General features: G+C 37.0%; 1 protein-coding gene across 10 annotated transcripts in view; it reads left to right on the top strand.

Moving 5' to 3' along the window:
- Positions 1–25052, top strand: part of ANK3 (ankyrin 3) — a 364937-nt gene that overhangs the window by 152363 nt on the left and 187522 nt on the right. For all 10 annotated transcript variants that reach the window (XM_032137947.2, XM_032138001.2, XM_032137998.2 and 7 more), the window contains one exon: positions 5069–5167. In XM_032137947.2, the coding sequence (XP_031993838.1) occupies positions 5069–5167 (99 nt within the window). The remainder of the gene's footprint in view (positions 1–5068; positions 5168–25052) is intronic.

The raw sequence follows: 25052 nt of genomic DNA, 5'->3' as shown, positions 1-25052 counted from the left end.
TTTTAGAATGCATATATACTTATGTATAAAAATTGATCTTATTTTTCATAGTTTGATATCTTTAATAATATATGCATGTTTTCCATGTCATTAACTTATCACAGTATACCTTCAAACATGGTATGAGCCTGACAACAGCATAGTTCCAGTTCCTCCTTTTCATCTATGTGTGATTATTGTCATACGTTTTACTTTTGCATGTATTATAAGCCCCACAATTTGTTGTTTTTGTCTTTGGACCATCCGTTATCTCTTTTATTTACCTTCATTTTTTGCCATTTCCGGAGCCCTTCATTTCTTGGTGCAGGCCTAAGTTTCTGTTTACTATCATATTCCTACTGTCTGAAGAACTTTGAACATTTTATGTATTGCAGGTCTGCTGATGATGAATTCTCTCAGCTTTTGTTTATCTTAAAAAGTCTTTATTACTCCTTGAATTTTTTAAAGGTATTTTCATTTGGTGTAGAATTCTTATTTGACAGTCAGTATTTAAAGATGTCACTTCTTTTTTTCTGGATTGCATAATTTCTGATGAGGAGGCCACTCTACTTATTATCTTTGTTCTCTGTATGAGATGTGTCTTTTTTCCCCAGGCTACCATCAAGAATTTTCCCTTTATATTTCGTTTTTGGCAATTTGACTGTTGTGTCTAGTTGGAGTTTGTTTATTGTTTATCTTGCTTGGTGTCTCCTGAGCTTTCTGGATCTGTATTTTTCTGCCGTTCATTACTCCAAGACGATTCCTGACCATTCATTATCTCTTCAAATATGTCTTCTGTCCCATTCTATCTCTTCTCCTTATGCAGCTCTCATTAGCTGTTTTGTATCATCCCACAACTCTTGGAGGCTCTGTTCTTTCTTTTCCCCTCTTTTTTCTCCTTAATGTTTTTATTTTCAATAACTTAAATTGACATATCTTTAAGTTGAATGGATCCTGCCTCAACTGTGTGAAGTCTATTGAGGAGCCCAACAAAGGAATTTACTCTGATATTGCAATTTTTCTTACCAAAGGTTTCCATTTGACTCTTTGCTAAGAATCCCATGCCTTTGCTGCAATTCCCTGTCTTTTCATGCATGTCGTTCCTACTAGATAGAACACTGGATATTGTGTGTAGAAGGGGAGAGATTGAGTTAAATAATATTTGTGCCTGGAAATGAGCATACTCATACTTTTTCTTCTGTGCTGCAAATATGAGAGGTGGAGCCTGTTTAGGCAGGAGTTGAGCTGAGTTTACATTTTGTCTCAGGCTTCAGATTCCTCAGTGGAAGGCTGCCATTGCTTTCTGCTTGGGGTGGAGGCTGGGGCATCAGAGAATTTTGCTTAGTGTTAGGGCTCCACCCTGAGCTTTCTCTGCACACCTGCAGTACAGAGGAGGTCTCCCCACACCCTTGCCTTACCTCAGCAGTTGACTAACCTTGCTTGTTACTCTGTGCTAGGCTGGTGCTAGGGGTCGGGGGTCTTTCATGTAGGCTCAGACTCAGTCTTTAGGGTGTGTGTCTGGGTTCAAGGCTGGGTCTTTCTCCACATTCCTGCCCTTTCCACCACAGCAGCCAAACTCTGCCCTGTGTGTATGGTTACAGATTTGAAGGCTCTTTGTACAAACTGCCAAATTGCATTCTAGCAAGCATGTACAAATTTACATTTCACCAGCAGTAAATGAGGGTTCTCTTAGGCAGGGTTTCTAGCTCTAACATCACTGAGTTTCTTTGATATGTTGGGATTTCTTAATTCTGTTGCGTGCTTAGACAGTGGAAGTACAGCTCACAGTGTTACTCATAGTAGGGCACAATACATTTTTATTGGTTAGCTGAGGAATCAAAATATGAGTAGTCCATTGAGTGGCCCTGAGGTACCGCTTTCATTTTGATTTGTTTCTACTTCACAGGGGCATCCACGATGTGACTCAGGAATAAAAAGTGTTTGCATTTTAATGGAAGCTGCATTTGACAGAGATGAGAAGCTAGGGTTTTTAAACAAAGGTCTTCTGAATCCTGCCTGAAAATACCACAGCCTGAGGGTCTGGAAGCCCGAATTCTGATCCTGATTCTGCCTCTAATTAGCTGTTTCTTAATCTGCAAATTACCAGTTCTGTGCCTCACTTTCTTTATCCAATGGGGTTAATGATATTTATCCTATTTCAATGGATTGTTGTGAGGGTAAAATGAAATTACAGAAGTGCAGGCCCTTAACAACACTGTTTAAGTGCTGTAGAATATAAAGTATTTCTCTAGGAAGGGCCGGAGAGGTGGAGAAAATGTGAGAATTAGAAACTCAAGGCACCTTTTTTTCATCTAAACATCCACAGTATGAGAGAGTGCGTGAATATGGAAGAGAGTGAAATTAGAAACAGACTTCTTCCTCTTACTAAACTTAGCCTGTTTGTGATAAAGGTTAATTAAGTCTTTCTCAACCAGTGAGGGCATAATTTTAAAGGGAAATGGCATGCCAGCCCTTACACTGGGAAGTGATGAGGTCTTCATGTCACGTCCCACTTGGGGCTCAGTGAGCTCTCCTATTGGTCGACGTTTCCCTTATTCCCAACCTGACTCTCCATCTGCTGTCTCAGCTCTAGAATTCATCCACTGTGCCGTTTGGGTCACTAGAGCAACACACACTTGTACTCAGAAAACAGACGTAAGCAAGCAGATCTAAAAGTCATCGTGAAATTTATTTCCTTCTGCCAGCTTTCACTCAAACCAAATAGTCCTCCACACCAAAAAAGACCACAGCGTGCACAATGGCACAGCCTATAGTTTCACTTCTCTTTTGTAACCTGTTATACACAGTTGAAAGCTGTGCAGCTGCAAGCTGGTAGGCCTAGAGCAGGGGTCAGCAAACCACTGCCCACATTCCAAATCCAGCGCACTGCCTGTTTTTATAAATAAAGTTTTAGAAACACAACCGCTCCCATTTCTTTACATATTGCATGTGCCTGTGGCTGCCTTTGTGCTACAATGGCAGAGTTCAGTAGATGCAAGAGACTGTATGGCCTGCAAAGCAGAATATATTTGCCATGTGGCCCTTTGCGGAAAAAGTTTGCCTATACCCTGAGTAACAGCAATATTAGTCTGTTTACTTTCCACCAGCATTACTAAGAGAAATTTGTTTTCCTCAGGTCTCTTTCTTCTTTCATTTAAGATTTATATTTTAGCATCTAAGAATAGTGAGCAAAGAGAATGTGCAACCTTTCCATCTGTGGAAAGGTTGTAAACCTAACCCTAACCCTACAACCATTAAAAGCGTTTAACTAGAAAAGTTTACATGAAATACAGGGAGAAAAGGACATGTTAAACAACTCCCCATGAGGACTCAGTCAGTCAAATCCAGGTGTGGAAGAGTCTACACAATAAATTACCCAGTTTCTTCAATAAATAAATGAACGCATCGGGGAGAAAGGTGGGATAGAGGAGCTGTGGAGATTAAGAAAGACTTAAAGGACTCAACCTAATGCAATATGTCGACCTTCCAACTTGAGCAGACTAATGGAGATAGTTGGAGATAATGGGAGAATTTGAACATGGAGGGGGTCTTGGGTGCCATAAAGGAATTATTTTTACTTTCTTCATTATGATAATGGTATCGTGATTTTTTGAAATGTCTTCATCTGTTAGAGATAATTAAATTGCAGTATTTATGGGTAAAATAACATGATGCCAAGAATTCTCTTTCTCCTCTTCTTAAACTCCTTCAGAAGGAAAAAAAAAACAAAACAGTAGGGAGCATAAAAGAAATAATATTGGCAAAAGGTTGATGTTTACTGAACCAGGGTAAGGAGCACTTGAAGTTCATTATGTTTTTTTGCCCAAACTTTGTGTATGTTGAAACTTTTCATTATTGTGTTTTTTAAAATCATGCATTCAAGAGTTTAAGTGTTGAAGAGTTGAATCCTGGTTCTGCCAACTGTTTCTGCATGTGTAAAATGGGGATTGTAATTCAGATTATGTATGATAATATGAGGATTGTGAGAATTAAATGAGATAGTAAAGAGTTTAGCATAGTCCCTCACATGCAGGAAGTGATCAATACTTGATAGCTACTATATTGTTTCGTTATCAAATTATAAATACATAATCCCTGTGAGCCTAGTTTATTTGTGATGTAATTGATTCTTTGTGAACAACAGGATTTAAACTCATATTGCTGCTACACAAGAATAAGAAGCCAGGCATGGTGGTGCACACCTGTAGTTCCAGCTACTTGGGAGGCTGAGGTGAGAGGATCGTTGGAGCTCAGGAATTTGAGACCAGCCTAAGGAACATAGCGAGACTCTGTCACTTAAAAAGAAAAAAAAACAAAAACAAAACAAGAAATTAGGGAATTGTTTTCAATGTATGCGTACATTTCCTTGACAGTCTGGAAACAATCATAGCGCCTGTAAGATGCTTGGAGAGGAGAATAACTATGGTAGCCTACTACTGAAATCAAGGAGAACACAATTAGAATTTCAGATAAACCTAACAATCTGGTTATTCTTCAAATATTTGTCAAATAAGAATTACAGTTTTCATGAGACTGCTAACAAATGCCTGTAAACACATTTAAGCACCACGGACATGGGAAGTTATGTGACTATGTATAGAAGTAACAGATTTTCCAGTTTGAGTTCCTATTGTCTCTCCTTGACAAGCTGATGCTCCCAACGAAACCTGGGAAAGGCTCCAAGTCACATGACACTCCTTTAAACTCAGTCTGTACTGACTTAATCAGCTACTTGTTAGTCAACCACTCACTAGCCAGTATGTATCACTCAAATTTATAGAAAAATACATTGACTTAAAAATGCAGGATTTTTTAGCAAAAAAACAAATTATCACCTCATCCATCAGTCACCTCAAGTGATTGAAACAAATTAACTTGGACCCTGCCTCACAGATTCCCTTGCAATTCATTCGTTTTTAAAGTCTCCTTCTGAAGAAAATTCCTGTCAGAAGTATTAGGAAGCACACTGTTCATAAAGGATGTTTAGAAAAGAAGAGGGGGAAATGGGGATATGCTGGGGGAAGTTTAGAAAGGAACGTTTTGTTGAAACCAAAAATACCAAATCTGTACTTTTTCCTCTTCTTCCCAGAATGACATCACTCCTTTACATGTTGCATCAAAAAGAGGAAATGCAAATATGGTAAAACTATTGCTCGATCGAGGAGCTAAAATCGATGCCAAAACCAGGGTAAGTGTGCAACTTATGTACCTGCTTCTACTTATATTCAGGAAGTAGGAATACTTTTCCTAATACCTTTGTGCTGATACAACATGAGCTTTGTTTTCTGTTCTATTTGTTATAGTCTCTTGAAAAATGACTGCTACTTTTATTCTTTTTAAAATGGTATGGCCATCCATCTATATTTATCAATACTTAATTCACAGTTAAATGGTACCTGGCTTTAAAAGTTCTAGAGTTTTTGTTGCATTTAATTTTCAAGACACTGTAAGCTAAGCTATTCGGTCAGTTTGTTACTAAAACTGCAAGTTATTCTATTTAAAAACAAATCTGTCTACCCTTGTGCACTGCTGGTAGAAATATAAAATGATGTGACTGCTATGGAAAACAGTGTGGAGCTTCCTCAAAAAAAAATTAAAAATAGAGCTAACATATGATCCAGCAATCTCACTTCTGGGTATATGTCCAAAATAATTGAAAGCAGGATCTCAAAATATTTGCATAACCATGTTCACAGCAGCAATAGGCAAGAGGTAAAAGCAGCCCAAATGTTCATGGACAGATGAATGAATTTTAAAATTTTAAAATGCAATGGAGTATTATTCGGCTATTAAAAAAGAAGGAAATCTTGTTGCATGCTACAGCATTGATGAACCTTGAGGACATTATGCTGAGGTGAAATATACCAGTCACAAAAGGACAAATACTGTATGATTCCACTTATATGAGACATCTAGAATAGTGAAAATCATGGAAACAGAAAGTAGTATGGTAGTTGGCAGGGACTGGGGGTAGAGGAAGTAGTTATTTGATGGGTATAGAGTTTTAGTTTTGCAAGATGAAAAAGTTCTAGAGATCTGTTACACAACAATGTGAATGTGATTAACATTATTGAAGTGTCCGCTTATGGGCTGTGAGGGTGAATTTTATGTTGTATGTATTTTACCCCAATTAAAAATTTTTAAAGGCTGGGCCCAGTGGCTTGCAACTATAATCCCAGCACTTTCAGAGGCCAAGGCAGGAGGATCGCTTGAGCCCAGGAGTTCAAGGCTACAGTAGGCTTTGATCACACCTCAGCAACAGAGTGAGACCCTGTCTCTAAAACAAAACAAAACAACATTTTTTAATTAAAAAATTATAAAAACCCACAAATATGTCTAACCTAGGTGTTTATGGCATGTTGCTTCTTTGGTGTGATGCGTTGTGGGTAGGGGAAAAAACCAAGACTTAGAATCTGATTTGAATCCACATTCTAAACTTAGCTAGCTGACTTAGGTAGGCTATCTAACTTTACTGATTGTACTTTCTCTATCTGAAAATAAAGAAAATTAATGGCCACCTTGTAGGGTTGTTGCAACGATCAAGATAATGTTTGTAAACTGTGCTGGCATGAAGTAGGCCAGAAATAAATTCTAGCCACTGCTAGCATATCTCAGAGCTCCAGTTAGTATCAAAGTTCTAGCCACGGGTTTTCTTATTCAATATTTCTTGTGCAAGAAGCAATCTAATCAAAAGGTGGTCTCACCACAAACATCCATCTATCGCAGGGTTTTAAGTAGTTTTCTTGTAACTGCAACTCCTGCAATCCTGTGCTTCCCTCTTCTAAAAATTCTGATTCCATGTTCCTAAAACTGGCCTGGTAACCTCAGCTTAATTTCTGTAGTGCTTTGATTTACTACTTCATTTTTTATTCCTTGCATTTATTTACTCAACCAACAAATGATCATTGAGTGTCTACTGTGGACCAGACATAGCAGGTGACAGAGCAAGACACCACAACACTTCCCCTGCCCTTATGAAACAAAAGGTCTAGTTTGTATTCTGTACTTTGACCCTAAGACAGCCCAGCCATAGGCAGGAGACCTCGACTTCTTTTTCTTGATTACCACTGAACCTGGAAACCATGTATGTACCTTAAAATAAACAAACTTTCTAAATAGGAAAAGGGAAGAAAGAGGAAGGCCGACCCCTAAATGACTGTCTTACTGGAGAGGTAAATTGAATATAGGTCTTATTGAAGTGATTTTGCATCATTCCAGTAAGAAGCAATTATCAGTATGTAAAGAATGCTAGAACCATTGCTTTAAATGGCAGGGGTCTTCGGCTAAGTGCAGGCTATTTAAGGAGTTGCAAGGAATAAAAAGTAGAGATGCACTGCATCTGTTGCCTGATTATCACATGGAGGAAAAGGAACATTTGTAAAGAGGAGGAATCTTTGCGAAGGGAAATGAGGGTTACCAAGACACGCAGAAAAGAGAAGCTTGAAGAGGTGCCTGGATATACAGATTTCAGTTGGTATATGGATTGGAAATTACCTTATTTCTCTGTCTGTTGATATGGTAAATCAACAGAACAGCAAGATGATTTGTCAGTCATTTTTCATCATTTGTCAAACACTTACATGTCCTATTTGGTTCAATGGGAGGAGAAAAGGATACATAGGAAGTTCAGGCCCCATCTTTAGAGGGCATAGAGGGTCACAGGGGAGGGCCAGGAGAAAAACATACAAATTCCTCTGCGTGAAAGTACCAAAGATAGGAAGTAATCTACATAGGCAAAGTTTGGTGTACAACTTGGTTTCTGTGCCACTTTGCCTCCCTGTTCCGAAGGGCTGTCTTATTTTCGACAAAGATACAGATTCCTTTGTACCTCCCATTCAGTTTTGACTTGGATTTACATTCCTCCTGTATTATGTGAAGGAAAGACATGGAGAACCAGAGAACAGAAAAAACTGACATTCTTCTGCAGTTGTCCTGAATGGAATGGGTTGGGGGAAGGGTGTCAGTTGGGCACAGACTGAGTTTCTGGCAGACTAAATGGGAGAAATTATAGTATATACCCGAAATATGTAAACTCTTTTGTGTTCTCTTCATCAAAATGTCCCTTCTCTCCTGCTGAAATGATGAAGTAGTGATTGGGTGTGTGGGTGAAAGGGAAGGAGTGGGCTAAAATGTCAGAAAGCCATGGGGGCAAGCCTAAAAATAGAAAGGAGAATTTGTCACAAAAACAAATTCTAACTACCCAGTCTGGTAGCCCCTGAGAAAATAGATACCGTTATCTACCCATCTGCCTCCCACCAAGTACTTACTATTATGGCAACCTTGCTTGCATTCAATAAATCTGATCTGCTACACACTTATCCCCTGTGTTTTAGAGGCAGGAAAGCATCACTGGATTTCACCTCAGAGGACAGCACTGTAAGGGACCTTGTTCCTATTGCTCTGTGCCCTGCCTGGGTGCTCACAGAATAGAGGATTCAGTTTAAAAGAAGATTCTTAGAGCTCTTTCATTCAAGGATGTAAACTTGAATTGTGTTCAGTGTAATTTAAGTAGAATCAGAGCAAGATATTACCAGCTGGAAAGGCAGATGAGTGAATTTAATTTCACCCTAGTGCCTGATCTGTAATCTTAAGTGTGACTAGCAAGTAGTGAAATTGTGACCTGAGAAAAGTTCACCCTCCTGAGTCATAGTTTTCCAGCCAGTACAGATAGAAAGTTGTTCCTGATGATCTCACTCTCTCAGCTGGAAGGGCACTGGAAATTGTAACTTTAAGAATAATTAGTTATTGTAAAATTTAGGATGATTGCACATGAATCTTCTTGGAGGTGTTTAGCTAGGATATGATGAATTACGGACCCTTCAGGTTTCTTTTTTTTTTTTTAAGATTGAGTCTCGCTCTGTCGGTCGCCCAGGCTGGAGTGCAGTGGCGTGATCTCGGCTCACTGCAAGCTCCAACTCCTGGGTTCAAGCCATTCTCCTGCCTCAGCCTCCCGAGTAGCTGGGACTACAGGTGCCCGCCACCATGACCGGCTAATTTTTGTATTTTTAGTAGAGATGGGGTTTCACTAAACCGCGTGTTAGCCAGGATGGTCTTGATCTGACCTCGTGATCTGCCCTCCTCAGCCTCTCAAAGTGCTGGGATTACAGATGTGAGCCACCGCACCCGGACCCCAGACCCTTCATGTTTCTATTTACCTCATTTCAGGAAAATCTTTCCCATTTTCCCAGCTCCATAATGCTAATTAATATCAACTGGCTTGTTAACTCATGTTCCTGTTGATAGTAAGTATATACAGAATCTCTGTCATAGTGGTGGGACATGTGCTGAGATATAAACACCTATCAAGGCATATTTGTCAATCTGGTCTATATGCAGCTTTCTAATTTTAAAATGATTTATGTAGATCATTTTTTCAACAAGATCACAATGGCTTCGTTTCTTTATAGACTAAAATGTTTTGCTAAGAATGGCCCCTATTTCTTTCCACTGAATTCTTCCCTCTTTAAAGCTAGTGTGAGTATTTGGTACATGTTGAAGGAAGATACTTTGCAATGGATGGTCTCTCGTCATTTTTAGTTTGCTCTGCATCAATTCACAGACCAATCAGAGACTCAATATAGACCCTAAATCAGAACCATTTTGAGACTTGAGTTCTCTATCTCTTTTCACTGACTCCTCTCCATCTGATAATAAAAGCAGCTATACTTGTATTTAGTGCTTCAGAGAAGATGCAAAATCCCCAGTAGTGTTGGTAATAACAATACTCTCATTGCCAGAATGTTACTCTAACTGTGCCCCTCCCAAGTTCTAGCCTTTCTAGCAAGTTGCCACTGCCTGCATCCTCGGAGAAACCCATTACCACAGTATTACTTGCAAAGCTACACCTTAACTCTAAGATGCACGTGGTCATCTTAGTGTCTGTCGCACTTAGCATACTTAGCACGCTTCCTGGTACATATTAAATGCCTAGTAAGTGTTGGCTGAATACATTGAAATAAGATATACTTCTTAATATTACATTTGTCAAAACATCTTAATTTACTTGACTTTATACTGGTCCTATGGTAATGTAATTTTTCCACTGAAGTTAATGGCATCCGGTTTATGTACAAGAATAAAGAAGTATTTATGCTCAGGTAGATGAAGTGTTTTCAAGGCACTTCCAATCTGTCAATTGTTTAATTTTTACTGCCTGGGAAGGTGTTGGGGACATTTGGATGTACTATAATTTCAGCCTATGCTTTCCCAGAAATGTAACTGGTTCTGTTTCTCAGGTTAAATACTAAGAAAAAAGAATTATTGATACTGACTTTGCTCTTGATTATATTTCCAGGGATGCAATTGTCCAAAGTTAAAAATAAATCCTTGAATAAAATATTAAATATTTCAAAGTCATAGAATAGTCTCTCTGAAAAAGAAAGTCTAAAACAATACTTCCTCCTTGAGTTCTAAAATAGATATGTTGACAAGAACATTAGAAATAGTGAAGAAGACCCTGGGTTTCTATATTAGTTGAAACTAGCCTGAAAATGTTTCTTCATGTCATACAAAAATATATCAATTTTTTCATTTTATGTCAAAAATATTACAAGTTAATTGAAAATATTTATTTAGATTAAAAGAAGGACCAGTAATCATGAAATGCCACTAGCTTTCAAAACACGAGAGAATATCTTTGAAGGAAAGAATGTTTTTTTACAGTTGCAAAGCATTCTGAGAACATGGAGGGAGCATCTTTTGTTTTATTTTTCTCCCTCTCCTAATGTTTTTACACTACGTTGTAAACCTCATTTCCCTTGCCAAATTAGAGATCTAAAAGTATTATGGCAAAAATCATAATTGTTGTTGCACCAACCTAATAAATGTCGTATGCCTGGTTCTGTTGAAGAGTCAACAACATAGGCTCAGGACAGTTTTATTTTAGATAATTGCTATGTGGTTCCAAGTGCTAATGGTCAGAATGTTGTCTGCTTTTTCTCCTACTTTTTCTTAGTATTTGTTGGTAATGCTCACATCTAATTTTTTTTTAAATAGCTCTACATCAGTTAGACACAAAATTACCCTATAGCTGTCAACTATAACCATCTTTAATTACCCTCCTTCCTCAAAGGAAAGATAAAGATAAAAGAAGTTATTAGTGTTTTGTAAATTGTGAATATTAAATTGTTTCAAACATGTAACATCTTATAAGAAGTATATAAAAGCACCTTTGTATGTTTGAAATTTTCTTTTTTTTTTTTTTTTGAGACAGAGTCTCACTCGGTCGCCCAGGCTGGATTATAGTGGCGCAATCTCAGCTCACTGCAACCTCTGCCTCCCGGGTTCAAGTGAATCTCGTGCCTCAGTCTCCTGAGTAGCTGGGATTACAGGCACACGCCACCTCGCCTAGCTAATTTTTGTATTTTTAGTAGAGACAAGGTTTCACCATATTGGCCAGGCTGGTCTCGAACTCTTGACCTCGTGATCCGCCCACCTTGGCCTCCCAAAGTGCTGGGATTACAGGCATGAGCCACTGCGCCTGGCTGAAATCACATTTTATAGTAGGCTATTCAATATCTACCAATTGGAAAGTCAAGAATTCTCTCATGTATTCATAGAATAAATTTTCATAAGTGGTGCATGATAGAAAGAAATACAAACTATGATGGCGTAATATGCAGAGGTCACGTATCCTGTTTTTATTCAAATATATGAGAGTTCTGGCATTAAGTTATGATGGAATAGCTTGCATTGGACTAAGCCTTCTGCTGAGAAAAATCATCAGCTCTGGACAAAACCAAGCTGCTGTAAGTTCCAAATTATTTATAACATATCATACATAATACCCAGTATGTAATTTTAAAATTACTAAACAAAGTCAACTGGAAAATATGACCTACAGTCAAAAGAAAAGTTAGATAATAGAAACAAACCCACAGATGACTCCACTGTTGAAATTTGCTGAATTTAAAATAACTAAGATAAATATATTAAGCTATAGGAGAAATAAGTATAATGCAGGGAAAGAACCAGATGGAAATCCTAAGATTGAAAAACACAATATCAGAAATATTTTAAAAACCATTACATGGGATAAATAACAGATTGAATACAAAGGAAGAAAAAAAATGCACAACTCGAACACAAGTCATAGAAATCATCCATACTAAAGCACAGAAAGAAAAAAGATTAAAAATCAAATACACTGCTATGTCAGTAACCTGTGGAATAATAGCAACTCAGCTAAATCAATACAATGTAGTCCAACAGGCAAAGGAGAAAGAGAATGAGGCATAAAATAAGTTTATATTTACTTCCAAATTTGATCATAAACTGCAGCACTCAAATCAAGGAATCTTAGCATACCCCAAAGAGGATAAATACAAAGAAAACCACACAGAGTCATATCACACAAAAAATCAAAAAATCAAAAAGAAAAAAATTTAAGTAGCCAGAGAAAATGACATATCATGAATGGGAAAGACAATTATAAGAATTTTATCTGACTTCTCATCAGAAACACTGAAGGTCAGAAAATGATGGGCCACCTTTAAAGTGCTGAATGAAAAATACCTAGCAATCTACCTATATAGATTGATATAAATATCTAGTAAAAAAGGTATTTATATCTACTAAAAATTATATTTATGTAATAAAAGCAAAACAAAGACTGTTTCATACAAGCAAAAGCTGACATAACTTTGTTACCATCAGGCCCATACTAACTAAAATACCGAAGAAATTTCTTCCATCTAAGGGAAATGATACCAAAAGGAAAACTGGATCTACATAAAGGAAAGAAGAGCTAGAAGTAGTAAATATGTGGATACAATAAAATATTATTCTTCTTAAGTTCTTTAAAAGTCAATTGTGGAAGCAAAAATATCAATCTATTGTGAGGTCTATAATATATAATAGTATGTAGAAATAAAATATATGATATAGTACAAAAGATAAAACTAATAGTGTAAATATAATTATAATATTGCAGAATTCTCATTATACATAAAGTGGTATATTAATTCAGTATATATGTAATATTAATATTACTTTATAATATACTTTTTTATATAATGAATACCATGTATTATATATACTATATAATATAGTATATTAGGTTATACTATAATTTATTATGCTATATTATACTATATTATCTATATTATATAATATATATACTGACTTTTGCTTTTGATTATATATAGTATATATACTATATTATATATACTATGTATATATTTTGATTGTATACATAGTATATATACTATATTTTATAGTATGTTATATATTATATATTATATAATGTTATATATAATGTTATACTATATTATACTATATTATGCTATAATTTACTATATTATATATACTATATAATATGGTATATATACATAGTATATATAGTATTACATATATAATACTATATATTACCACGTATAGTATATAATATATACTATATATTACAATAAATACTATTTAGATATATACTATATCCTCTATATTATATATAATATATACTATATACACTCTCTATTATATATAATATTATATGTAATATACAGTTATTACATTATAGGAATTACAATTTGTAATATTATAATATTCACACTAGTAAGTTAAAGATACACATTTTAATTTATAAAACAACTATCCCCCCAAAAAAATTTAACTAAAAAAATCAGAAGATAGCCAATGATATATATGATGTTTCAATGATTAGAATACTAAATAATTCCAACGCAAAAGGAGACAAGCAAGGAGGGACAATAAACACAAAGAACAGAGTGGAAAACTACAATACAAATAACATAAGGTGTGTTCTAGTCTCAGAATGAAGGCTGTAGTTTTCCAAGTACAGAGGACACAAAAGGATTTTACCTTATTTTCATTTAAACATATAGGTGGTATGGCAGTAGAAAAAGGAAGCTAATTAATATATTTTCCCTCCTATATATAAAAGGCAGAAATGAACTCTTGATCTTAAATAGAACATTGACTGCTTATATTTTTTGAAGAGGTTGCTTGGCATAGCAGAAGGAACCCAGTCCTTCAAAGGGAGGCAATCCTGAATGTAAATCCTATCTATTTACTCTATGTACTTGCCATGTGACCTTGAGTAGTACATGAATCCCCTGGAGCAGTTTTCTCATCTATAAATGTAACTACTGACGCTTTTCTCATAGAATTGCTGTAAAGATTAAATAAGATCACAATTATAATGAGCCTATAACATAGAGGACATTCAAAAAATTTTATTTCACCTCTTAAGCTATCTCGGTAACTGCTTAACACAAAAAAAATGAGGACACAGTCCAAATTTTTGTTGAAAATCCCAATATGAAATAGCTTTGCTGGCTGGGTGAGGTGGCTCATGCCTGTAATCCTAGCACTTTTGGAGGCTGATGTGAGAGGATTGCTTGAGGCCAGGAGTTTGAGACCAGCCTGGCCAACTTGGTGAAACCCCATCTCTACAAAATTGTAAAAATAACTGGAAGTGGTGGGGCATGCCTGTAATCCTAGCTACTTGGGAGGCTGATGCACGAGAGTTGCTTGAACCCAGAAGGCAGAGGTGGCAGTGAGCGAGATTGTGCCATTACACTCCAGCCTGGGTGACAGCAAGACTTTGTCTCAAAAAAAGAAAGAAAAAGAAAGAAAAGAAAAGAGCTTAGCTATTAGACTGTAAGTGATGCCCTTTAGTTTATCTTTCACTATCATCATAGTTCTCTTCTCTTGAAGGACCCTCTACATTTTTTTCATTGTTTTCAGTTTTTAATTAAAGATTATATCGTATTCTACAGCCATGATCTATCTGCAGAGTTCTCTCTGCTTGAATTCCTTTTCTTTCTCTAGAGTGAGGAGTTTGTATTTATTTATTTATTTTGCTGGTGAAAAAGAAAAGAAAGAAAGAGTATCCTAAAGGATACAAATCAAAATAAATATGTCTCTTCTTGAAAATATTTCCCAAACCACAAATTTGTGTCACTTCAGTGACACTGAGCAAATTTGACCTGCTAAAGACACATTCTGGTTTCATAGTCCTAGGTGTGATGCCTTAATATCCTGCTTCATGCTTTTCAGAAAAATCGGGTGAGAAAGTCTTTTGACCTTCACGTGTACAAGGATTTGCTCTTAGACTAACATGAGAGCATTCTGTCCAGCGAGTAACGTGCAGTTCCCCTCCTCACTAATAAGATTACTGTCACTAAAATGACATACGAGATCTGGACTAGCCAGTTTGTGTTGCTTTAGAATTCTGCCCAAGGGAAACTTGTTCATTATGTGAGTCCTTTAAAAATCAAGGGAATTGGAAAATATTACTAACCCCATGTAATTTCATTTCCCTTCCGTAATGTTACTATGGCAACTCAGCATCCCTCTCCTTCTCTCCTGTCCAACTGCATATGTTGCCTTTCGTGAGGCACCCCCTCCCTCAATGCCCCAAAATTGCCTTTGTCTAGCACTTTTCAACTGGAGATCAACACTATTCTATGCAGTTGAAAAACTGCTTTTTGGTCTACAGCTCATTCTAAGTAACTTTGTTCATTAATTATAAATTTCTAGGGGTTGGAAGCAAGTAAGAATCCTTATTCTGCATCAAAAAAAAAAGCGTGGCTCTAATTTTAGGGAAATGAATATGCCAGTTCTCTGCTACATTGCAAAGCACAGTATCAACCATAGCTCTTTCATTACACTTATTAGTATTCTGAGTAGAAAAAGGAAATCTTATTTAGAGCAAATTCTGAAAGCTAAGAGACTTAGTCACATCCTTAAATCAAATCCCAATTTACAAGTCACTTATTCTATTGAGAATTTTACTTTTCTGGAAAAATAAGGTATTTTAATAGTGCTACTGAAGTAGACAAAATGAGTCTACTCTTAAACAAAAAGAATGACAAGGAAAATAATTTTAAACAACTAACTAGAAAATAATTTTTTTAACTAGCCTGAAAACACATTCATTCACTCACTCCATTCATTCATTTACTCAGTAATTTTTATTAGGCAGCTTTCATGGACATAGTACTAAGTTACCTCCTCTGTGAGATTCATTTATCCCTTAAGCTGGTAATCTTGTCCTTAGAGATAAACTAGTGTTAAACTAAAAAATTATACATGATACTTGTAAGAAAACAGTAAAGCTGACTTTATCCAAAGGGGGCTACGACAAAGGAATTTTATAGTAGTAAAGAGATCTAGCTCAACTCTGAATACAGCAAGGAAAGGTGGGAATTTATAGCCAAGGAGTAAGGTGTGAGGTCAGTAAATAGAAAATTACTAAGAGGAAATGTCAAGGGTAGGAGCAATTCTGGCTAAACTGACTTGACAAGATTATTGCCAAAGGCAGGTCAAATTGATAAGAAAGGCAGGGTGGGAGATAAGGAATTTGATCTAATAGTAAGGGTTGGGATTTTCATTAAACTGATCCAGTAGGAGTCTTGCTAAAACTGAACTAAGCAGACACTAACATAAGGAAGGCCAAAAGTCTAGAGGAGAAGAGAATTCAGAGAAGCTTGACTAGAGTTAAGTCAAGGAAGAGCATCTTTGTCACTAGAAATATCCATGTGTGCCCACAGGTAAAGAAAATACTAGGTAAAAAGTTGCAGGTCCCCCAAAAGAGGTATAGAAAATAAGACAGGAGTCTGGAAGGTAGAAAGATTCCATTTAATTTGTGAAAAGGTTTCAAAGAAATGCTCTGCTCTAAGATAGTAAGGATCCTGCAGGAAGTGGGAAGGGAACTCTCAGGTACATGAAATGGTGTGGGCAAGACAGTAAAACAAGAAAAGGAGGGACTCTTACCAGAAGCTGCAGAGAGTTTGTTAATTGCAGTATAAGTTAAGGGAATCAGGAACGACCAACTTGGACCAAGTATAGCAGGAACTGATTTTAGATGACTTTGAATGCTAACTTGAAGAATTTAGACTTGACTGAGGAGTAACTGTGAATGACAGTTAGTGAAAATCATTTTGAACAGAATGGCATCCTAAATCAGAACCATGTGTCAGGAAAGTGAGTGATAGGCCATACCAGCTTCAAAGCCAAAGAAATGAGTTCAAAATTTATTTTTTTAACCAAAAAGTAGGAGTGAAGTAGAACAAATGCCTGCTAGTTTTCTTCCTCTTTTTTTTTTTTAACTGAATTAAGTGTGAATCATTAAATGGCAGGTACTTTTCAGTCCCACTGTGGATCAGCTGGTCTTGCCTGTCTTCATGACTGCAAGAACTGTGATGCTAATTAAAGATCTTACATTCACCCTAGGCACTCGTTTTCCACTGACCTGTCAATGTCCCAGCAGCTGGGCCAGCACTGCCTGTGCAGCCAGGCAGTCGCATCATTGATATCTTGTGCAGCTTCCTGATGAGGCATCCCTCCTGCAGCAATTTTGGCTACTTGAAGAGCTACATGCCTTTGAAAAGAGCCAGACTGAATCTGTAGAAGATCCAAAGGAGACTGACACTTGAAGTCGGTGTTCAAAATACTACAAGGAAAACTACAGTTGAAAGAGTTGTGTTTCAAGTAGCTCTTTGCAGTTCAGCTAGAACTGATGAGTTGTACCTCAGGGTAGCAGCTGACTTTGTCATGGAAGCAAGGTGATTAAAGGAACAATGGCTAAAGAATATAACACTTCACAGCTCTTCCGCTGGTGAAATGTCACCTTTCCCTACTGAGTCTTTAGACGCCACATGTTGTTAGTAAACAAACATCAGAGATCAGAGGTAGCAGCTTCTGAATGTAGCTAAGGGAAGGCTAAGAGTGGCTGCAAGTGTGAGCACAGGGACTTTGCCTTAGTAACCCCTCTGAAGACATGCCTTGATTGTCTTGTAGAGCCAGCACTCATAGTCCAAGCCTCATTCTAAATTTGGTGCGTGCCACCTTAGATGAGTAATTTCACTTCTTTGAACCTTGGAGTCTCTATTTATCAAATAAATATTATACTCTTATAGGACTAATCATGATGATATAATAATACGATGTCTTGGATTTGCTTCAAAATAATACAAGAAAAGGGTTTGACTTTTGGTCAGTATACAGACGAGTCATGACTGACCATGGGGTGACAATTGTTGAAGCTGAGTTAGGTACCCAGAGGTTCATTATAATATTCCATCTATTTTAATCTGCAATATCTTTGAAATTTTTTATAATTAAAACTTTTTTTGAAAAGACAAAAATCAGGCCAGGCACGATGGCTCATGCCTGTAATCCCAGCACTTTGGGAGACTGAGGTGGGCAGATCACCTGAGGTCAAGAGGTCGAGACCAGCCCGGACAACATGGTGAAACCCAGTCTCTACTAAAAATACAAAAATTAGCCAAGCATAGTGGCAGGGGCCTGTAATCCCAGCTACTCAAGAGGCTGAAGCAGGAGAATTGCTTGAACCCAGAAGGCAGAAGTTGGAGTGAGCTGAGATAGCGCTATTGCACTCCACCCTGGGCGATAAAGCGAGACTCCATCTCAAAAAAAAAAAAAAAAAAGGGCAAAATCAACAAAAAATGTCTATCTGTAAGAAGAAACAGTATACCTCAAAGGATTAAGGAGTTGATGGATGAGATAGATTTTGCTCTTAGCCAAACACTTTGCATTCAGTATGTAGCATTTTGCCTTGTGGAAGATAATTTTCAAGGATGAATGAATGCAGCTAAAATAGTTATTTTTCTGTGTGACCATAACTTGAAATTATTGATGCAAAGAGTCAGACCCTGGTAAGATGTTTGAATAGATTTATTCTGAGCCAAACATGAGTGACTAATGGCCCGTGATGTAGCCCTTAGGAGATCCTGAGAACCTGTGCCCAAGGTGGCTCGGGTACAGCTTGGTTGTATACATTTTAGGGAGACATGAGACATCAATCAATACTTGCAAGATGTACATTGCTTCCATCTGGAAATGCAGGACAATGGAAGCAGAGGGTCTTCCAAGTCATCAATGGATTCAAAGATTTTCTGATTGAAAGAGTTACTCTGGTTGAAAGAGTTATTATCAATACAAAGGAATATCTAGGTTATGATAAGGGGTTGTGGGGACCAAGGTTTTATCATGAAGATGAAGCCTCCCAGGCTTCAGAGAGAATAGATTGTAAATGTCTCTTATCAGACTTAAAGAGTCTGTTCTATCAGTAATTCCGAAAAGGAGGAAGGCAGAATGAGGCATGCCTGGCTTCCCTTACCCATCATGACCTGAAGTAGTTTTGCAGGTTAATTTTGGAATGCCCTTGGCTGAGAGGAGGGGTCCATTCAGATAGTTTGGGGCCATAGACTTTTATTTTTGGTTTACAAACATGTCTATGCATATTTTGTCATTTTTTACTTCTTAGAATCTGCAGAAGAGAAAATGAAACAATTTTGACCTTTTAGTTCATAAAAAACAATCACTGTACTGCAGTCTGTATGAAATGTTTTTTGTGTAGGTGGTGGAAGGTGGATGTGATTATTGTATATTATTTCTCCATCAGATGTCTTCAGGTTTTACATTACGAAGTAGACATTTGGACATTATTTTTTGTATGTTTCCAGATTTTATTTTATTAATAAAATGCTATTTTCACTTGAAAGGCTGCTTTACTTTGGTTTATAAAAGCAAATGTTTTAAATCAACATAAAAGGCAGAAGATATAAACGTGCTCCAAAGAATGTTCAAATTAGGCCATGTACTATTTGCAATTCAAATTTTATTTTTAAATAACATTAATACTATTGAGATTTGGCTAGTAGCTTAGAAATAGGGTTGTATCTTGTGGCTTATACATTAGAATAATTAGGCTTACTTTCAATATCTGCTCACACAATCCAGAAAGTTATATGAATATATTGAATCAAATTTTGTTGTATTTTTAAATGTGATTATCCTTAGGGTAGGTACTAAGTACCAGTCTCAGGGATCTTCAAGCTGGGGAACTCTTAAACCAAGAACACTTGTGAAAACTTCTCCAGTGGGATTGGAGTCACTTAGTTTTAAATGAATAACTCTCTGCTTCATCAATTTCCTGCAGAGTCTCCCTTCCCACCTATCCTTTAACACATATTCCCTCTGCCCTAGTACTAAGAAAAGCCTAGCTCTCTCACACACACATTGCCCAAGGGTGCAAAAACCCCTGAGGTGGTGGAGGCAAGCAAAAAAATTCAAAATATTGGTGTTCTGCTGAGAACTGCATGATTCTAATGATCCGATAAACCCGTTGCTGCCCACAAAAATGAAAGACCTAATAAAGTTGTCCTGTGATGGATCATTGAGAAGAATTTTGGGGGAAAGATCATTAAGTATGGAGGATCAGATGGACGAATTGACAGAAGTAGGCTTCGGAAGATGGGTAATAAAAAACTACACTGAGCTAAAAGAGCATGTTGTAAACCAGTGCAAAGAAGCTAAGAACCTTGATAAAAGGTTAGAGGAATTGCTAACTAGAATAACCAGTTGCGAGAGGAATATAAACGAACTCATGGAGCTGAAAAACACAGCACAAGAACTTCATGAAGCATATACAAGTATCAATAGCTAAATCGACCAAGCAGAAGAAAGGACATCAGAGTTTGAAGACCACCTTGCTGAAATAAGGCAGGCAGACAAGACTAGAGAAATAAGAATGAAAAGGAATGAACAAAGCCTCCAAGAAATACAGGACTTCATAAAAAGACTGAACCTACTACTGGAATACGAGAAGGAGACGGGGAGAATGGAAACAGGCTGAAAAACACACTTCAGGATATTAACCAGGAGAACTTACCCGACCTAGCAAAATAGGCCAACATGAAAATTCAGGAAATACAGAGAACACTATTAAGATACTCCATGAGAAGATCAACCCTGAAACACATAATAATCAGATTCTCCAAAGTCTAAATGAAGGAAAAACTGTTAAGGGCAGCCAGAGAGAAGGGCCAGGTCACCTACAAAGGGAAGCCCATCAGACTAACAGCGGACCTCTCAGCAGAAACTCTACAAGCCAAGAGATTGGGGGCCAATATTCAACATTCATAAGGAAAAGAATTTTTAACCCGGAATTTCATATCCAGCTACACTAAGCTTCATAAGCAAAGGAGAAATAAAATCCTTTACAGACAAGCAAATGCTGAGGGATTCCATTACCACCAGGCCTGCCTTACAACAGCTCCTGAAGGAAATACTAAATATGGAGAGGAAAAACCAGTACCAGCCACTGCAAAAACACACCAAAATATAAAGACCAATGAAACTATGAAGAAACAGAATCAACTCATGTGCAAAATAACCAAATAGCAGCATGATGGTAGGATCAAATTAACATACAACAACACTAACCTTAAATGTAAATGGGCTAAAGGCCACAATTAAAAGACATAGACTGGCAAATTGGGTAAAGAGTCAAGACCTATCAGTGTGCTATATTCAGGAGGCCCATCTCACGTGCAAAGACACACATAGGCGCAAACTAAAGGGATGGAGGAAAATTTACCAAGCAAATGGAAAGCAAAAAAAAAAAAAAACAGGGGTTGCAATCCTAGTCTCTGACAAAACAGACTTTAAATCAACAAAGGTCCAAAAAGGAAAAGAAGGGTATTACATAATGGTAAAGGGAACAATTCAACAAGAAGAGCTAACTATCCTAAATATATATGCACCCAATAAAAGATGGCCCAGATTGATAAAACAAGTTCTTTGAGACCTATAAAGAGACTTAGACTCCCACACAATAATAGTGGGAGACTTTAACACCCCACTCTCAGTATTAGACAGATCTGTGAGACAGAAAATTAAGAAGGATAGCCAGGATTTGAATTCAGCTCTGGATAAAGTGGACCTACTAGATGTCTACAGAACTTTCTACCCCAAATCAACAGAATACACATTCTTCTCAGTGCCACATGGCACTTATGCGAAAATTGATCATATGATTGGAAGTAAAACACTCTTCGGCAAATGCGAAAGAACTGAAATCATAACAAACAGTCTCTCAGACCACAATGCAATCAAATTAGAACTCAGGATTAAGAAACTCACAAAAACTACACAATTACATGGAAATTGAGCAACTGCTCCTGCATGACTCCTGGGTAAACATTACGAAATTAAGGCAGAAATCAAGAAGTTCTTTTAAACCAATGAGAACAGAGAGACAATGTACTGGAATCTCTAGAATGCAGCTAAAGCAGTGCTAAGAGGGAATTTTATAGCACTAAATGCCCATGTCAGAAAGCTTGAAAGATCTCAAATCAACACCCTAATAAAAGAGCTAGAGAGGCAAGAACAAGTGAATCCAAAAGCTAGCAGAAGACAAGAAATAACTAAGAGAAGAATTAAAGGAGATAGAGACATGAAAAACCCTCCAATGAATCAATCAACCCAGGCACGGCTTTTTTTTTAAAAAATTAACAATATAGATAGACCACTAGCTAAACTAATAAAGAAGAAAAGAGAGAACAATCAAATAGACAATAAAAAATGACAATGGGGATATCACCAGTGACCCCACAGAAATACAAACTACTATCAGTGAATACTATAAACATCTTTATGGAAATTAACTGGAAAATCTAGAAGAAATGGATAAATTCCTGGACACATATACCCTCTCAAGATTAACCAGGAAGATGTCGAATCCCTGAATAGGCCAATAACGAGTTCTGAAATTGAAGCAGTAATTAATAGCCTACCAACCAAAGAAAGCCCAGGACCCAGATGGATTTACAGCTGAATTCTACCAGAAATACAAAGAGGAGCTGGTACCATTCCTTCTGAAACTCTTCCAAACAATTAAAAAGGAGGGACTCCTCCTTAACTCATTTTATGAAGCCAGCATCATCCTGATATCAAAACCAAGAAGAGACACAACAAAAAAAGAAAACTTTAGGCCAATATCCCTGATGAACATTGATGAGAAAATCCTCAATAAAATACTGGCAAACCGAATCCAGCACATCAAAAAACTTACCTACCACGAGTAAATCGGCTTCATCCCTGGGATGCAAGGCTGGTTCAACTTAAGCAAATCAATAAACATAATCCATCACATAAACAGAACCAAAGACAAAAACCACATGATTATCTCAATAGATGCAGAAAAGGCCTTTGATAAAATTCAACATCCCTTCATGTTAAAAACTCTCAACAAACTAGGGATTGATGGAACATATCTCAAAATAATAAGAGCTATTTATGACAAACCCACAACTAATATGATACTGAATGGGCAAAAGCTGGAAGCATTCCGTTTGAAAACTGGTACAAACAAGGATGCCCTGTCTCACCACTCCTATTCAACATAATATTGGAAGTTCAGACCAGAGCAATCAGTCAAGAGAAAGAAATAGCATATTCAAATAAGAAGAGAAGAAGTCAAATTATCTCTGTTGCAGACGACGTGATTTTATATTTAGAAAACTCCACCATCTCAGCCCAAAAACTCCTTAAACTGATAAGTGCCAAATCGTGAATGAACTCCCATTCACAATCACTACGAAGAGAATAAAATACATAGGTATACAGCTAACAAAGGATGTGAAGGACCTCTGCAAGGAGAACTACAAACCACTGCTCAAGGACATAAGAGAGGATGCAAACAAATGAAGAAACATTCCATCTTCATGGATAGGAAGAATTAATATCATGAAAATGGCCATACTGCCCAAAGTAATTTATCGATTCAATGCTATTCCCATCAAACTACCATTGACATTCCTCACAGAATTAGAAAAAAAGTATTTTAAATTTCATATGGAATCAAAGAAGACCCCATATAGCCAAGACAATCCTAAGCAAAAAGAACAAAGCTGGAGGTGTCACGCTACCTCACTTCAAACTACACTACAAGGCTACAGTAACCAAAACAGCCTAGTACTGGTACCAAAACAGACATATGGACCAATGGAGCCGAACAGAGACCTCAGAAATCTGCAACCATCTGATCTTCAACAAACCTGACAAAAACAAGCAATGGGGAAAGTATATCCTATTCAGTAAATGGTGCTGGGAAAACCAGCTAACCATATGCAGAAAACTGAAATTGGACCCCTTCCTTACGTCTAATAGAAAAATTAGCTTAAGGTGGATTAAAGATTTAAACATAAAACCCCAAACCATAAAAACCCTAGAAGAAAACCTAGGCAATAGCATTCAGCACATAGGCATGGGCAAAGATTTCATGACAAAAACACCTAAAGCAATTGCAACAAAAGCCAAATTTGACAAATGAGATCTAATTAAACTAAAGAGCTTCGGCACAGCAAAAAAAAAAAAAAAAAAAAAAACCAACTATCATTAGAGTGAACAGGCAACCTACAGGAGATGGGAGAAAATTTTTGCAATCTACCCATTTGACAAAGGGCTAGTATCCAGAATCTACAAAGAACTTAAACAAATTTACAAGAAAAAAAAAACCATCAAAAAGCAGGCAAAGCATATGAACAGACACTTCTCAAAAGAAGACATTTATGCGGCCAAGAAGCACATGAAAAAAAGTTCAACATCACTGATCACCAGAGAAATGCAGATCAAAACCACAATGAGATACCATCTCACACCAGGCAGAATGGCAATTATTAAAATGTCAGGAAACAATAGATGCTAGGGAGGCTGTGGAGAAAGAGGAACACTTTTACACTATTGGTGGGAATGTAAATTAGTTCAATCATTGTGGAACACAGTATGGCAATTCCTCAAGAATCTAGAACCAGAAATACCATTTGACCCAGCAATCCCATTATTGGGTATATACCCAAAGGAATATAAATCATTCTACTATAAAGACATATGCACATGTATGTTTATTGTAGCACTATTTACAATAGCAAAGACATGAAACCAACCCAAATGCCCATCAACAATAGACTGGAGAAAGAAAATGTGATATATTTATATCATGGAATACTATGCAGCCATAAAAAAGAAAGATGTCCTTCGCAGGAACATGGATGAAGCTGGAAGCCATCATCCTCAGCAAACTAACAGGAACAGAAAACCAAATACCTCATGTTCTCACTCATAAGTGGGAGTTGAACAATGAGAACACATGGACATAGAGAGGGGAACAACACACAACAGGGCCTGTTGGGAGCTGGGGGTTGAGGAGAGGGAACTTAGAGGATGAGTCAATAGGTACAGCAAACCACCATAGCACACATGTACCTATGTAACAAACTTACACATTCTGTACACATATCCCATTT

This window comes from Hylobates moloch, unplaced genomic scaffold, assembly GCF_009828535.3.
Source record: "Hylobates moloch isolate HMO894 unplaced genomic scaffold, HMol_V3 SCAFFOLD_3, whole genome shotgun sequence".
Taxonomy (NCBI): domain Eukaryota; kingdom Metazoa; phylum Chordata; class Mammalia; order Primates; family Hylobatidae; genus Hylobates; species Hylobates moloch.
This window is presented reverse-complemented; position numbering and strand designations above follow the sequence as displayed.